The sequence below is a fragment of the Littorina saxatilis genome, linkage group LG3 (genome assembly GCF_037325665.1).
Source record: "Littorina saxatilis isolate snail1 linkage group LG3, US_GU_Lsax_2.0, whole genome shotgun sequence".
Taxonomy (NCBI): domain Eukaryota; kingdom Metazoa; phylum Mollusca; class Gastropoda; order Littorinimorpha; family Littorinidae; genus Littorina; species Littorina saxatilis.
The window spans coordinates 20524471-20538311 of NC_090247.1; the positions used below are offsets into that span (position 1 = coordinate 20524471).

Genomic DNA, 13841 nt, shown 5'->3' on the forward strand with positions numbered 1-13841 from the left:
ACAAAGTCAAAATAAAATAAGGAACAATCTCACCAACTGGAAACAGCTAGGAGAAGACGGGAGGCCGAGGCCGGAGGGTGTCAGGCTGACAAAACGAACGGCCTCGGAGCATAGCGCAAAAAACGACCTTATCTCTCTGGCTGAAAGGAGTCGAATGAGGGTGTCTCGTACCAGGTACGAGATCTGTGGCGTGATACGCTACGGGAGGCAACCCAGGGTAGCAAGCTTGCTACTTTTTTAGCTTGGGTTGCTTCCCTTAGACTATAGGCGGGATAGCGTTTCAGACACCTTAGCTATCGACTGCGTCAATGCTAAATATGTGACTCGGAGTAAGAATATGTAATTTAATGTAGGGTTACTGAAAACAGTTACTCCTAATCTTCCCATTGGAACGACATCATCCTTGTCTTTGTCCTTCTTCTTGTCTAAAGTTCCCTGAAACCCTGTGGCCCCATGACTGAGAAAAGAGTTCACAATTATCAAGTTCTTTATGTTGTTTCTAGAACCTAACATGACTGCCACACTGGAAGAGACACATTTATTTCTCCACAAATTATTTGTGTGACCTAAAGCTCTCTTTCTTCTCAGAGAAAATTGATATGACGATTCAAAGTTTGGGTCACTGAAGAAAAAGGCTACAATACAGCACAAAAGGCAGCCAGGCTGTTGAGTTTTGCTATGTATCCATGTGGAAGGATGTCTTAGCTCATCCAGTCTTGTTCTCAGGCCTCGGTCTTCGGTGCATACTTTACAATCTGACCCCTGGCCGGTCGACCGTCTGATAGTTTTGACACGCAGGTCATAGCCAGGAGATTTGAACCTATTCATATATATATTCAATGCATGTCCGACCAATCTATTGTCATCAAAGCCTGGGAACAACACTGCTCATGGATTTTTGATTGGTTATATGATTGTTTACATGTTTACATGATGGTTTACATGGTGGTTTGCATGATGGTTTACATGATGGTTTACATGATGGTTTACTTGTTTACATGAGCAGACCTGTTTACCCCCAAAATGTCTTGGAGTAGCAGAGATAACCAAAAATAGTAGCAGGGGTATGAAAAGTAGTAGCAAGGTCATCGGCAAACTGTACTATGACCGTATTCAATCTTTTAGAACAACAGAACAGAAAAGAACAGCATTCGAGGTTTTTCAAGTGCAGACAGTCACTGTCAATTTGTTTTCTTCAGACTCCGATAGTATGCACTTCTGAGGTTCTTGAGCTGAGAACCAGTGAGGGCACCAACAGCATCGACAGGCGTTTTCTTAGACCCTTTCACCACAAGAAGGCTGTCCAGAGTGTCATCAGCCATGCTGGCTCTCTGTTCAGTTTTGTTCTTCCGCACACAGGAGAAGATCCTCTCACAATGTGCCGAGCTGTGAGGAATTGTTAAAATCCCCCTCATCACCAGTGACAAATCACTAAAGGCCCCCTCCTCCAGCGACCCGATACTGTTCCAGATGGTATCCAAGCGCAGTTCTTTTTCCTTCTTTAATTTGTCCTCTCCATTCTCATCCTCCTCTTCTTCTGACGACTCATCTTCTTTCTTCTTCTTCTCCTTAGCCAGGCAGGATGAAATGTCAGTAGACTGGTACAGGGAAAACTGTTCTGAGACATCAGACACAGTCTCTGGCAGCAAGCATGGGAACTTCTTGAGGAAATACCTAAGGCTTTCGAACTTGGACTCAACCTGCAGGGTGACATCTGCCACCTCTGCATGCTGAAGAAGTGGTTCAGAAATAGGCAACCACTTGAGCAGATAGTCAGTGACCTCCACAAAGAATTTCTTCACGTTGCAGAAGAATTCTGCGATTCTGGCATCTTTCAGGTGGTTTGCTTCTTTGGCATCAAGGAAGGCTCGCGCATCTTCTCCAATGACGATCTCACTGTTCTCCTTCTGGTTGTAAGTCAGCTTGTATTCCACTGTTGTCAAGTCTCCCTTGTACAGTAGAGCACTTGGCTTGACAAACTTGGTGAGAAGGGCTCTAACCATACGCAGCATGTCCCTCCTCATTCTATGGATCATGGGCCCTTCTTCCTGGAAGGACAGCAGGTATGGCTCAAAAACCTTGAAGGTGTGAGCCAAGAAGAGGCTGTAAAGTTTATTTGTGGGCGATCGGATGAAGACAAGGATGCCATCCACCTTACTGGCTGCGTATGAGCTGGATGCCGCCCCCCTGGACTGTTTCTCGTTATAGAAGAAATCCTTCAGGGCATCCCAGTTGGCTATCATTCTTTGAAGTGCCTTCCCGATGCTCAGCCACCTGGTGCTGACATGCTTGATCAGTTTCTGCATGCCTGTGTCATACAGCGCTTGGGTGCCCTTGAATCTTTGTTGGCGGTCTGAACTCTTTTCGAAGTAGTAAAAAATGTCAATAAGGGCTTCTTCTATGGAGGGCAGGTGTTTCATTCCCTTCTTCGCAGCATTGTGCACCATATGCAGGGTGCAGCCAGACAAGTAGATCTCAGGCTGCTCCTGTTTCAGGAAGGCAAACACCCCCTTGTTCTGGCCGGTCATCACTGGGGCGTTGTCCGACCCAAGGCTGAGGCAGTTGGTCCAGGGAATCAGGTTGCTGGCTAGCTCCGCCTTCAGCAGATTGGCAATGTTTTCCCCTGCAACACACATCGACACAAATCTTTTCCTTTTTGTTCTCTAATCAAAAGTTTTGAAAAAATATTCTAATATTTCATACTTTGCTACCTTTATTAAAGCAACTGGCATTATGAGAGAGAGAGAGAGAGAGAGAGAGAGAGAGAGAGAGAGAGAGAGAGAGAGAGAGAGAGAGAGAGAGAAAGAGAGAAAGAGAGAGAGTGAGAGAGAGAGAGAGAGAGAGAGAGAGAGAGAGAGAGAGAGAGAGAGAGCATCTTGCACAACACCAGCTTGCTGTATTCTGCAACCTACAAGTACAACAAAAAAGTGACATTGGGCACTTGTGCTCAATTTTGTGCAGCTGCATCTTCACATCGAAAATGTACACCTTCCTGTAATTCAAAACATGGTAACAAATGGAAAATGAATATAATCAAATGTACACAGTACTTACCAGTGGCCGGTCCGTTGCAAACAGTAAGAGCTAACATCTGTGACTCAACAAGGCCAGTCTCTCTGTTGATCGTCCGAACAACCAGTGGAAACTGTTTGCTACCAGAGCCTGAGTCGTTGGAGCCATCTGTGGACACAGTGTAGGGACCTTTTTTCATCCGCTCTGCGATGCTTGCAGACTCCTCTTGCGCCATCTCCTTAATCATGGCTGTCGCTTTGTTGCGGCCACACTGAATTTCTGCAATAGAAAGTGAAAACTGTATAAGTTAATAGTGTGTGTCACTGTGTGTGTGTGTGTGTGTGTGTGTGTGTGTATTGAACAACAATAACATAAGGCCAAAAAAAAACAATTGTCTGTTTAGGGTAACCCGACCGACCCTATCGATTTGGCGCCGACCCAAAAACTTTTTTTTGATTTAAAAAAAAAGAAAAAGAAAAAAAAGAGGTAAAAATGCTAAAAAGAGACATTTGGCGTTTCTTTCTCTCCCTTTCTCTCTGTTTTATTTATACGTTAGTTTTGAAACATGTATTCATCAAATATAAGAAGTGAATGTTCAGCCAACATAGCATTTACACACACACACAAAAAACAAAAAAAATTTTACCTACCTACCGACCCTACTTTTTTTGGTCATGTTACCCTAAACAGACAATTTTTTTTTGTGGCCTAACTAGTTTTCTTACACTTCTTTCTTAGATTGCCTCCCTTGTGCTAGTATATACTAGTATATATACATGTATTCATCTGACTGTGTGTGTGTGTGTGTGGGGGGGGGGGGTGAGAGAGAAAGAGAGTGTGTGTGTGTGCGAGAGAGAGTGAGTGAAATTGAGGGAGAGAAAAAGAAGAGAGAGAGAATAGGTGCATATATCTAGGTATATAGATCTTTTCTGTGTGTGTGCGTGCGTGTCTGTGTGTGTGTGTGTGTGTGTGTGCGCGCATCTATAGATACAAAGATCGTACTTACTTGCAGCGATTTTGGAGTCAGGACACATAGCTTGTATGGCTTTTGCCAATCTCCCAGCTGATGCAAGCGAAAGATTTGATTCGACGATCAGCCGGCACAAGATTGCTTCTGCTTTTGTGACATCGTCGTCGATGGAACTGGAGGCCGAGGGGCCTGCCTTAGCTTCGTCGCGAACAAAAAATGTATCAATGGGTGCACTCTTTACACCTGCTAGATCTTTGTGCGCCTGAGTGCCAACATGTTTTTTGCAGTCATTGAGGCCGCCGTGTTTCACCGAAAAATGAGAATTGCATACCGTGCAGTGTGCGAACTCAGCTCCTCTTGTTGAAGCAACAAGACAGGAGTAGGCTTCATGGTGGCTTTTGGTAAATTTTTGTTCTGCTTTACGGCGTTTTTTTGCTGAGTTGGGCTGATTCTTAGCAGAAGAATTGTCCATCAATATAATATCATCCTCATCATCTGTTTCATGAAGTTTTCGCTTGTCCATTGTGAATTTGTCTCTGCAAACATGGCACGACGGCGAGACGCGAAAATGGCGGGCGGCTTTAACCTTGAACCTGCGAGCGAGACGCGAAAGAGGGTCAAACAGCTGTGTTCAGGAGAGCCGATCTTTCAGTGCGACAGCGGACTGCGCGAGAGTGTATAATGCAGTAACTTAGGCGGGCGGGCTTTAACCATGAACCAGTCAAACTGCGAGCGAGATGCGAAAGAGGGTCAAACAGCTGTGTTCAGGAGAGCCGATCTTTCAGTGCGACAGCGGACTGCGCGAGAGTTAATAATGCAGTAACTTAGGCGGGCATTATGGCGGGCGGGTTTTAACCATGAACCAGTCAAACTGCGGGCGAGGACAAGTTTGGGTCGGCGCTGGGATCGGCGTGCAAGTAATTGCGGAGCAGAAAATGAACAGAAAGCGTAGTTTATTTTTATGGTCGTAGCAGCGTAGCACAAGTGCCAAATTCGGAGTTTGCTACGCCAAAATCGTAGGGTAAACAGGTCTGCATTTGTCATGATGGTTTACATGACGGTTTACATGACGGTTTGCATGATGGTTTGCATGATGGTTTACATGATGGTTTACATGATGGTTTACATGATTATTTACATGATGGTTTACATGATGTTTTACATGATGTTTTACATGATGGTTTACATGATTATTTACATGATGGTTTACATGATGGTTTACATGATGGTTTACATGATTATTTACATGATGGTTTGCATGAGAAGGACGGTATCTTTAACCCAACATGACTTGTCTCACCTTTCTTTTTGCCTTTCTCTTCCTTCTCTTCATCCTCGTCTTCATCTTCCTTCACGTCTTCTTCATCTTCCTCGCCCTTCTTGCCTTTCTTTTTCTTGTCCTTTTTGTCCTTGTCTTTCTTGTCCTTCTTCTTGTCTTTCTTCTTCTCCTCTCCTTCGTCGTCTTCTTCATCTTTCTTTTTGTCTGTTACGCAACGAAAATACAATCTGAACATGTACACATAAAGATACAAAACAAAGAACACTTTATACACACAAACAAAAACCTTTTTGATCTGTTGATAGGTAATTTGCTGTTTCTTACTGCTTTTCTCTAATGGACCTTTATACTTTGTATTCCTATTCCAACAAATTTCAGCAAAAAATACAACATGTATTGTATTCATTATATTTAGTCAAGTTTTGACTAAATATTTTAACATCGAGGGGGAATCGAAACGAGGGTCGTGGTGTATGTGCGTGTGTGCGTGCGTGTGTGTGTGCGTGCGTGTGTGTGTGTGTGTATAGCGATTCAGACTAAACTACTGGACCGATCTTTATGAAATTTGACATGAGAGTTCCTGGGTATGAAATCCCCGAACGTTTTTTTCATTTTTTTGATAAATGTCTTTGATGACGTCATATCCAGCTTTTCGTGAAAGTTGAGGCGGCACTGTCACGCCCTCATTTTTCAACCAAATTGGTTGAAATTTTGGTCAAGAAATCTTCGACGAAGCCCGGGGTTCGGTATTGCATTTCAGCTTGGTGGCGTAAAAATTAATTAATGACTTTGGTCATTAAAAATCTGAAAATTGTAAAAAAAAAATAAAAATTTATAAAACGATCCAAATTTACGTTTATCTTATTCTCCATCATTTGCTGATTCCAAAAACATATAAATATGTTATATTCGGATTAAAACAAGCTCTGAAAATTAAATATATAAAAATTATTATCAAAGTTTTTTTTTCGAAATCAATTTAAAAACACTTTCATCTTATTCCTTGTCGGTTCCTGATTCCAAAAATATATAGATATGATATGTTTGGATTAAAAACACGCTCAGAAAGTTAAAACGAAGAGAGGTACAGAAAAGCGTGCTATCCTTCTCAGCGCAACGAATACCCCGCTCTTCTTGTCAATTCCACGGGCACTGCCTTTGCCACGGGCGGTGGAGTGACGATGCTACGAGTATACGGTCTTGCTGCGTTGCGTTGCGTTCAGTTTCATTCTGTGAGTTCGACAGCTACTTGACTAAATATTGTATTTTCGCCTTACGCGACTTGTTTTAGTTTTGCATTACTCAGTGATGACTGGGTCACTGCAAAAATGATTTTAATTTTCTTGCTCAGAATGTAAATTTCAGCCTCCATTCCCCTTTTCTTGAAATAGAAATAGAAATAGTGACTATTAGACGAGTATTTCTACAGTCACAAAATAATCGGCCAACTCTGACGACCCTCACCTTTCTTTTTCTTGTCCTTCTTCTTGTCTTCCTCTACATCTTCCTCATCTTCCTCGTCTTCATCCTCTTTGTCCTCCTTGGGTTTCTCTGGTAACGGCTTCGGCATTCTCTTCAGCTGCAGCACAAGTGACAGCAGGTAAGTACACACACTTAAGAACACATACTTAAGTACAAACTTAAGCATTCACACTTAAGTACACACACTTAAGTACAAACTTAAGCATAAACACTTAAGTACATACACCACTTAAGTTCAAACTTAAGCATACACACTCAAGTACACATACTTAAGTACACACATTTAAGTACACACACTTGTGCGAAAAAGTCAGTGGTCGACAAGTAGGGTCAAAGTCATTCTTGAAAGTACTTAAGGGTACCGTTCTTTACGTGGCTCACAATCTCAGATCTGGAGTCAGGCTTTCACGCGGAATAAGACCAACCCTCCACTTGGTCACATACCCCAAATCAACTCCCTGAATGCTTTCTTTGGTCAGATGGAATTTTTTTTATGAATAAAATTTGTTTAAAGCCACTACTGGCTTTTACAAAATTAATTCATCTGAAAAATTGCCACTATGAACAGGAAGCAGCCAGGATGTTGATTTTGGGCTGACTGACTATTAGGGTTTAACGTCCTCTTAGACCAACTGGTCTATATTGGGACAGGTATTGGTAATACGCTGAAGATATGGTGTGATACTTTGATTCGAACAAGCCCGCTGTGGCTGTCTTCTTCGACACACCAGCATTGGTATCAAAGTATCGGAATACGATCATGATAATCAGAGACGAGAGATGATGCATGCGTGTCTTCATGTTTTCCAAGCCCTGAGACTTTCGCTGTGAACGTGGGATATTTTTCGTGCGCATGTGTGCACACAGGGGTGTTTGGACACAGAAGAGAGTCTGCAGAAAGTTCACTCCAAGAAATAAATCTCTCACCGAACGTAGGGATCGAACTCACGCTGATAGCGACCAACTGGCTACAAAGCCAGCGCGCTACCAACTGAGCTACGTCCCCGCCCGATTTTGGGGTGTTTCCTTGGGTCCAAGTGAAGGGTTGGTCTCATCCCATGACAACTCTGACAGGTCCTGAGATAATGAGCTTTTTTTCTTCTTTTTTTAATTTCCACCAAAAAAAATATACCCTTAATATAATGTGGTACACTAACTGCATCATGTCACTGAGCAACGTAAAATCATTTTCACTATGAAAATAACCTCAAAACAGGGGGAAATATTACAAGGAAATCAAGCAGAAACAAAACTTATATACAAGGAAGATAAGAAAGAGACAAAAGGCGTCATTCTGACATTAAAGTTAAATTGTTTCAAAACCAAAACTGCCCAGAAACAGAAAGAGTCAGGAAATGTGAAGCAAGTTTAGAGACAGACTTTGATGAGAATGTCATTTATCAAGCTCAACTTAACTTGCATTCTTATGGATTGTTATCCCACCAAATTAATATATCTTCCCATTTTTTCAGTGTTTTTACTGCAATTGCTCATGCATGGTGAAGAGAGAAAGTTTCAGAGTAAAGGTCAGAGGTGATTCTAAGTACATCTCCCCTTCAGTGCAACATCAGAGGTGATAAATTCAAGGACTCTGGGTAAATATGAAAGCATGAAACAAAAACTTCCAAATAGAATCTAAAACGTTATACAAAATGCCCAGTCCATTACATTATCAATTCTATCTTTTCAAAACAATCTTAAAATGTAACACAATAAACTGTTCAAAACTCAACGCAGTAGTAATTCAACATTGAAACAACATTCCACCCCCACCCTCAAAATAACACGCACAAATCGAATGAACCATCTCTCCTGTCTCCCCTCTTCCCCTTTCCATTTACGGTTTACCATATTGTAGACCGCCATGATCGAATACCTTTCAAGATAATGGAATCAAAAAGTACTCAAAACTTAAATTAAATGTGCAGTTAACCAATGTGTTTTATATGTAAATTAGGATAAACTAAGAGGTAAGAAATAACACAGAAAGACATGTTTTACAGAAAGACAATGAAGTACTAGACGACAAACGAACTTAAAGTTTGATGGAAAGCAAGGGCAAGGAAAGAAAAAGAAACCAAAGAGCAAAAGTGTATTGTATGGGACAATGGATCTATCAACCAGTTCTGAAAGATTTCATTCTGGACCAAAAAACTTTTGCTGGTAAACTTGAGGATCAAATAAAAACTCAAGACTAGAATTGATACAGACACAGAAATATGGGTTAACAAGTAGTTTCTGTAGTTTAGTTTGCCCCTTTTTATAATACATGTAACTTGTAATTCACACAAAATAAAATTAGAGCAAACAATCTGAAAATCAAAAAAGCTATAAAAGTGATTAAATAGTCTTTTGAAAAGCCCTGACATGCAGAAAATCAGTAGAAGTCATCAAGTTATTATTCAAAAGAGATGAAGGTTAAAAGGGGAGAGGGGGTGAAGATATCACAGAGGCAACAAATAAAGACGGAAGCATTTGCACAACATAAAACTTCAAACCTGTAACTGTAAGAAACAATGCTTTTTAAAATCGGAATCAGTATTTTTTTCATGCAAAAACAGAAGCAAACAAGAAAAGTCAGCAACACACACTTAAGAAGCAAAGCAACACAGCACATACCGTATCAGCAGTGCACCCAGCGCTGAAGTGCGATCAAGCGTGTCAGAATGCAGACCAAAATCCCAAACTATTCTCACACAACAATGACTGAGGGAGGAGGGTGTTGGGGGTGAAACAAAAAGCAAAGAAATTATGCTGTGAAGGCTAAACAAAAAATTGTTTAAGTAGTGAGGCATGGCACTCAAAGGAAAAGTGGGGGGGGGGGGGGGTAGTCTAACACTCCACTCAGTGACACTCAGGCTTACGTCTACCATAGCCTCCTCTTCTACTGCCGAGCCTTCCTCTTCTTCTTCCTCTTTTCTCTTCCCTTCCTCCTTCTCTCTCTTCTTCTCATCCTCTTTTTCATCCTCCATTTCGGAGTCTGCATCGTTCGCTTTCTCATCAACCTCTGACCATTCGGCGTCAGATTCTTTATCGCTTTCAAGTTTGTCTACCTTGCTCTGGCCTTCCCCTTCCTCTTTTTCCGCCTCTTCTTCCTCTGCCGACTCTCCGTCTTTGTGGCTGTCATGGTGGGACGCGTGAGTTATGTCCCCGTTGGCCTCCTGAGGGAAGAAGGGTCAGGCACGAGTCTACACATGCTGCCATGCAAACTACAGGTACTAACGCTTAAAGGAGCTAACAAGCATTTACACTATGAGCAGTGGTTTGCGAGACTGGATTCAAAGCCACTGCAGGATTCCGGACTACTTCAATATGCTTCATGCTTTTATGTTAAGTTCAGTATGATAAAGCAAAATCAGATCAAAACCAAAATTGACTGAAGACCATGAAAATAAATTGCTTCAACATTATTATGCTGTTCTATAATACAAGTTGTTCAGTCGTTCTTGTGATGTAGTCATAATGTTCTTTCCTTCTTTTTTTTCTGCTAGCCAGCATGCTGAAAGTACGGTATATTGCCGAAATAAAGAGCTGTCTTTTTTTATCAGTCATGTATTTTCCTGTTTAGTAATACTTGATAGCTCCTCCAAGAATACAGAAAGTGTAGAATTTTGTGGCAAATCTTTATCAATAGTTCAAATAGTAAAGGACATGCCCATCTAACAGTTTTAGAAACACCTGTGATCCCAATCAATGGATTTAAGTATGCCATCTAACCCTGTCAGGATGAATGACAAAAGCGCTGCAGCTAAAGGATGCAATTTTTTTTTTAAATCTTCAGTGTTCCTTGTAAGGTCTTTTCTATTGTGTATGCATGCCACAAAATTCTTACTGGAAAGTAGCTAACTTATAGCACTGATTTGGTAAATATTTCATTCCAGGGAGCGATATTTTGAAGCAATGGAAAAAGAGCAACACAAGTGTGTTTTCTGGGTCTGAACACCCTGTGCCCTGATTTGTTGGATGATAGACATTACTTGTTTATGTGTTGCATGCCATAGTATCTGCCCACACTTTGACATCAAGTTTTCTATAATGTTGTACAGGAATCCTACCACATATTTGAACATGCATTCATGCTAAATAATTAAACACCAAGCAATGTATTAACTGAAGCATACCAAATATACGTGTAACGTATACAGAAAAGACTTTTCTACTTACACATAGCTATTCCCTCGTTCTTGTACAGTACATATAACATGCAAAACGGCCTCTTTTTTTTTAGGAAAGCTTCATGCATGCATGTAAGCCCATAGTAAAGATACAAGTGTCTGATGTCAATACAAACACACAGTCACATAATTACATTCCATGCTGAATAATGCAACAAATGTTTTATGACATGATAACATTTTAAGAAGAAAAGTAAAAGAGAAAAGCTTATTTCTTCAAATGACATAAAAACTTCTTTTTACATTTAGTCAAGTTTTGACTAAATGTTTTAATATAGATGGGGAATCGAGACGAGGGTTGGTGGTGTATGTGTGTGTGTGTGTGTATGTGTCTGTGTCTGTGTCTGTGTGTGTGTGTGTGTAGAGCGATTCAGAGTAAACTACTGAACCGATCTTTATGAAATTTGACATGAGAGTTCCTGGGTATGATATCCCCAGTCGGTTTTTTTAATTTTTTCGATAAATGTCTTTTATGACGTCATATCCGGCTTTTTGTAAAAGTTGAGGCGGCACTGTCACACCTTCATTTTTAAATCAAATTGATTGAAATTTTGGCCAAGCAATCTTCGACGAAGGCCGGACTTTGGTATTGCATTTCATGGAGGCTTAAAAATTAGATAATGACTTTGGTCATTACAAATCTAAAAATTGTAAATACAATTATTTATTTAGAAAACGATTCAAAATTACTTTTATTTTATTCTTCATCATGTTCTGATTCCAAAAACATATAAGTATGTTATATTTGGATTAAAAACAAGCTCTGAAAATTAAAAATATAAAAATTATGATTAAAATTAAATTTTCGAAATCGTTTTAAAAACAATTTCATCTTATTCCTTGTCGGTTCCTGATTCCAAAAACATATAGATATGATATGTTTGGATTAAAAACACGCTCAGAAAGTTAAAACGAAGAGAGGTACAGTAAAGCGTGCTATGCAGCACAGCGCAACCGCGCTGAACAGGCTCATCACTTTCACTGCCTTGACTAAATGTAGTAATTTCGCCTTACGCGACTTGTTTTTTATTCAAATTGCAGAAAATCTTAACATTTTGCTGAGTTAAAAACTATGGTTTAGCTGAATGCAGCATAGCTCATGCAGAAAACCACAAATTTAAGATAAAGAGGTGGGGTGGGAGAGGAAACAATAAGCATGGGAGAAGGGAATGACGATTCCTTCAACAGGGCAAGGAACATACAAGACGATGGGGCGGGGCAAACATAGTCATGGGGGTTTGACTGGGAGATGATGGGGGTAGGAGAGGGGTGGGGAGTAGGACTTACGGTTAAATGTTCAGTACATATGGTGGGAACCAAATGTTCCTTATATGTTGGGAATCAAATGTTCAGTACATATGGTGGGAATCAATTGTTCAGTACATATATGGTAGGAACCCAATTCTTCAGTCCATATGGTGGGTATGGGGCTAAAAATGTTAAAATCGGGATCATTACGGTGGTTATAAAAACTGTGCTGCACATCCACACCACACAACGCTGTGTCTGTGTGACCCAAACCCACAAGCTTTGAACACATCAACACCCCACTCTCACTCTGCATGCAAGGACACACGCTTTCATGCTTAATCTTTCATGCGTAATCTTTCATGCCGTGAAAGGGTAAAAACATCTTGCAATCCATGTATTACAAATTAGCCTAAGCAGTCTCAACTGACTTTGAATCATGCAAAAATCTTATGAGCCTAGAAGACTAAAACCATTTTCAGCCTACAAACCTAAACACATGTCTACGCAGCCTAAACCTTGCTTTAACCCTATCTGATGCTCTCTGGGATTAAGCAGCCAATGGGCAAGCTATGCAGCATGCAGTGACCTGCGGCACTTACCGATGGCTTGAGAGGAACTTTCCTGGGCGACACTTTGGGTTTGGGCGCCTCCTCCTCCTGTTCACAAATTCTTTATGTCAACGTTTATTGAACAAAAGTTATTATCCATTATTTATGACATTTTACAAAGAACAAGACAGTCATTGTTCTCCGAGACCATACTAGCAGTCAAGGAGAACAATAAATGTCAAGATATGCGTGAAATGGCATATTTTGGTCAAAACTACAAAAAACATTTATGTATCGATTCACTTTGGTTAGAATTCCTTTTATTTTTACGTTTGGACGCACCAGACCTGTTTACCCCCATAAGTGTTTTGGAGTAATGCTCAGCCCCAAAAATAGTAATCCTGGCACAAAAATAGTAATCATCCAGCATTCGTCGCCAATTACAACGCCGCGGCACATGACAACTGTGTCTGCGAAACGCAACCATGCATATAATTATATCTATCATTCACAAACAAAACACATCAGTCAGTTTTTGTAGTCATCATAATTTCAAAGAAGATCACATCAAAAGCACATGCATCACTGATTCTTTTTCTTTTGCTCGTAGTAGGCCTTTTTCAGTGTGTCAAGCGCTTTTCTACTGTACTTGCGCTTGCCGAATGAGTGAGGGCGAGACTTCACCACTAGAATAAGGCTCTCCAGCGTCTCATCAGACAGACATGATCTCTGGTCAGTCCTGTGCTTTTTCACCCCATTTTGCCATTGAAAAAAACAATGCCAAACATGTGAATTGATAAAAAATAAAAAAATAAAAAAAAAATATTTTTTTTTACACATTTTTTTCATTTATGAAAATCGTAGTCTTGACACGGATAGCGGAATGGCGTATTTTTTGCAGAAAATCGTAATAAATTACGCCAAAATCGTAAGGGTAAACAGCTCTGACGCACACAAACATGCACTCTCTTGTAGTCTTGGCCATTCGTCTAAAAATGAGTTTTAGTCACATGCTTCAAAGAAGGGAAATCCAATGTTCAATCGATACATTATGTTTTTCTTTTACCGGTCCTGTTTCGTTTCTTATGTGCAGGGCTTGGCATTTCAGATTCAGGGGAGGCCAC

At 40.6% G+C, this 13841-nt stretch overlaps 2 protein-coding genes across 3 annotated transcripts in view; both read right to left on the minus strand.

The window, feature by feature from the left end:
• The window catches only part of LOC138961849 (periodic tryptophan protein 1 homolog), a gene marked incomplete in the record, with an annotated part of 270004 nt that overhangs the window by 75353 nt on the left and 180810 nt on the right, over positions 1 to 13841 (minus strand).
• Positions 1 to 13841, minus strand: part of LOC138961840 (X-linked retinitis pigmentosa GTPase regulator-like) — a 34284-nt gene that overhangs the window by 9679 nt on the left and 10764 nt on the right. Inside the window, exons 13-16 of one of the 2 annotated variants that reach the window (XM_070333510.1) lie at positions 12769 to 12825; positions 9797 to 9904; positions 6726 to 6840; positions 5283 to 5465 (exon numbers count right to left, since the gene is read on the minus strand). In XM_070333510.1, the coding sequence (XP_070189611.1) occupies positions 5283 to 5465; positions 6726 to 6840; positions 9797 to 9904; positions 12769 to 12825 (463 nt within the window). The remainder of the gene's footprint in view (positions 1 to 5282; positions 5466 to 6725; positions 6841 to 9796; positions 9905 to 12768; positions 12826 to 13841) is intronic. The other variant, XM_070333511.1, reaches the window with a different exon arrangement.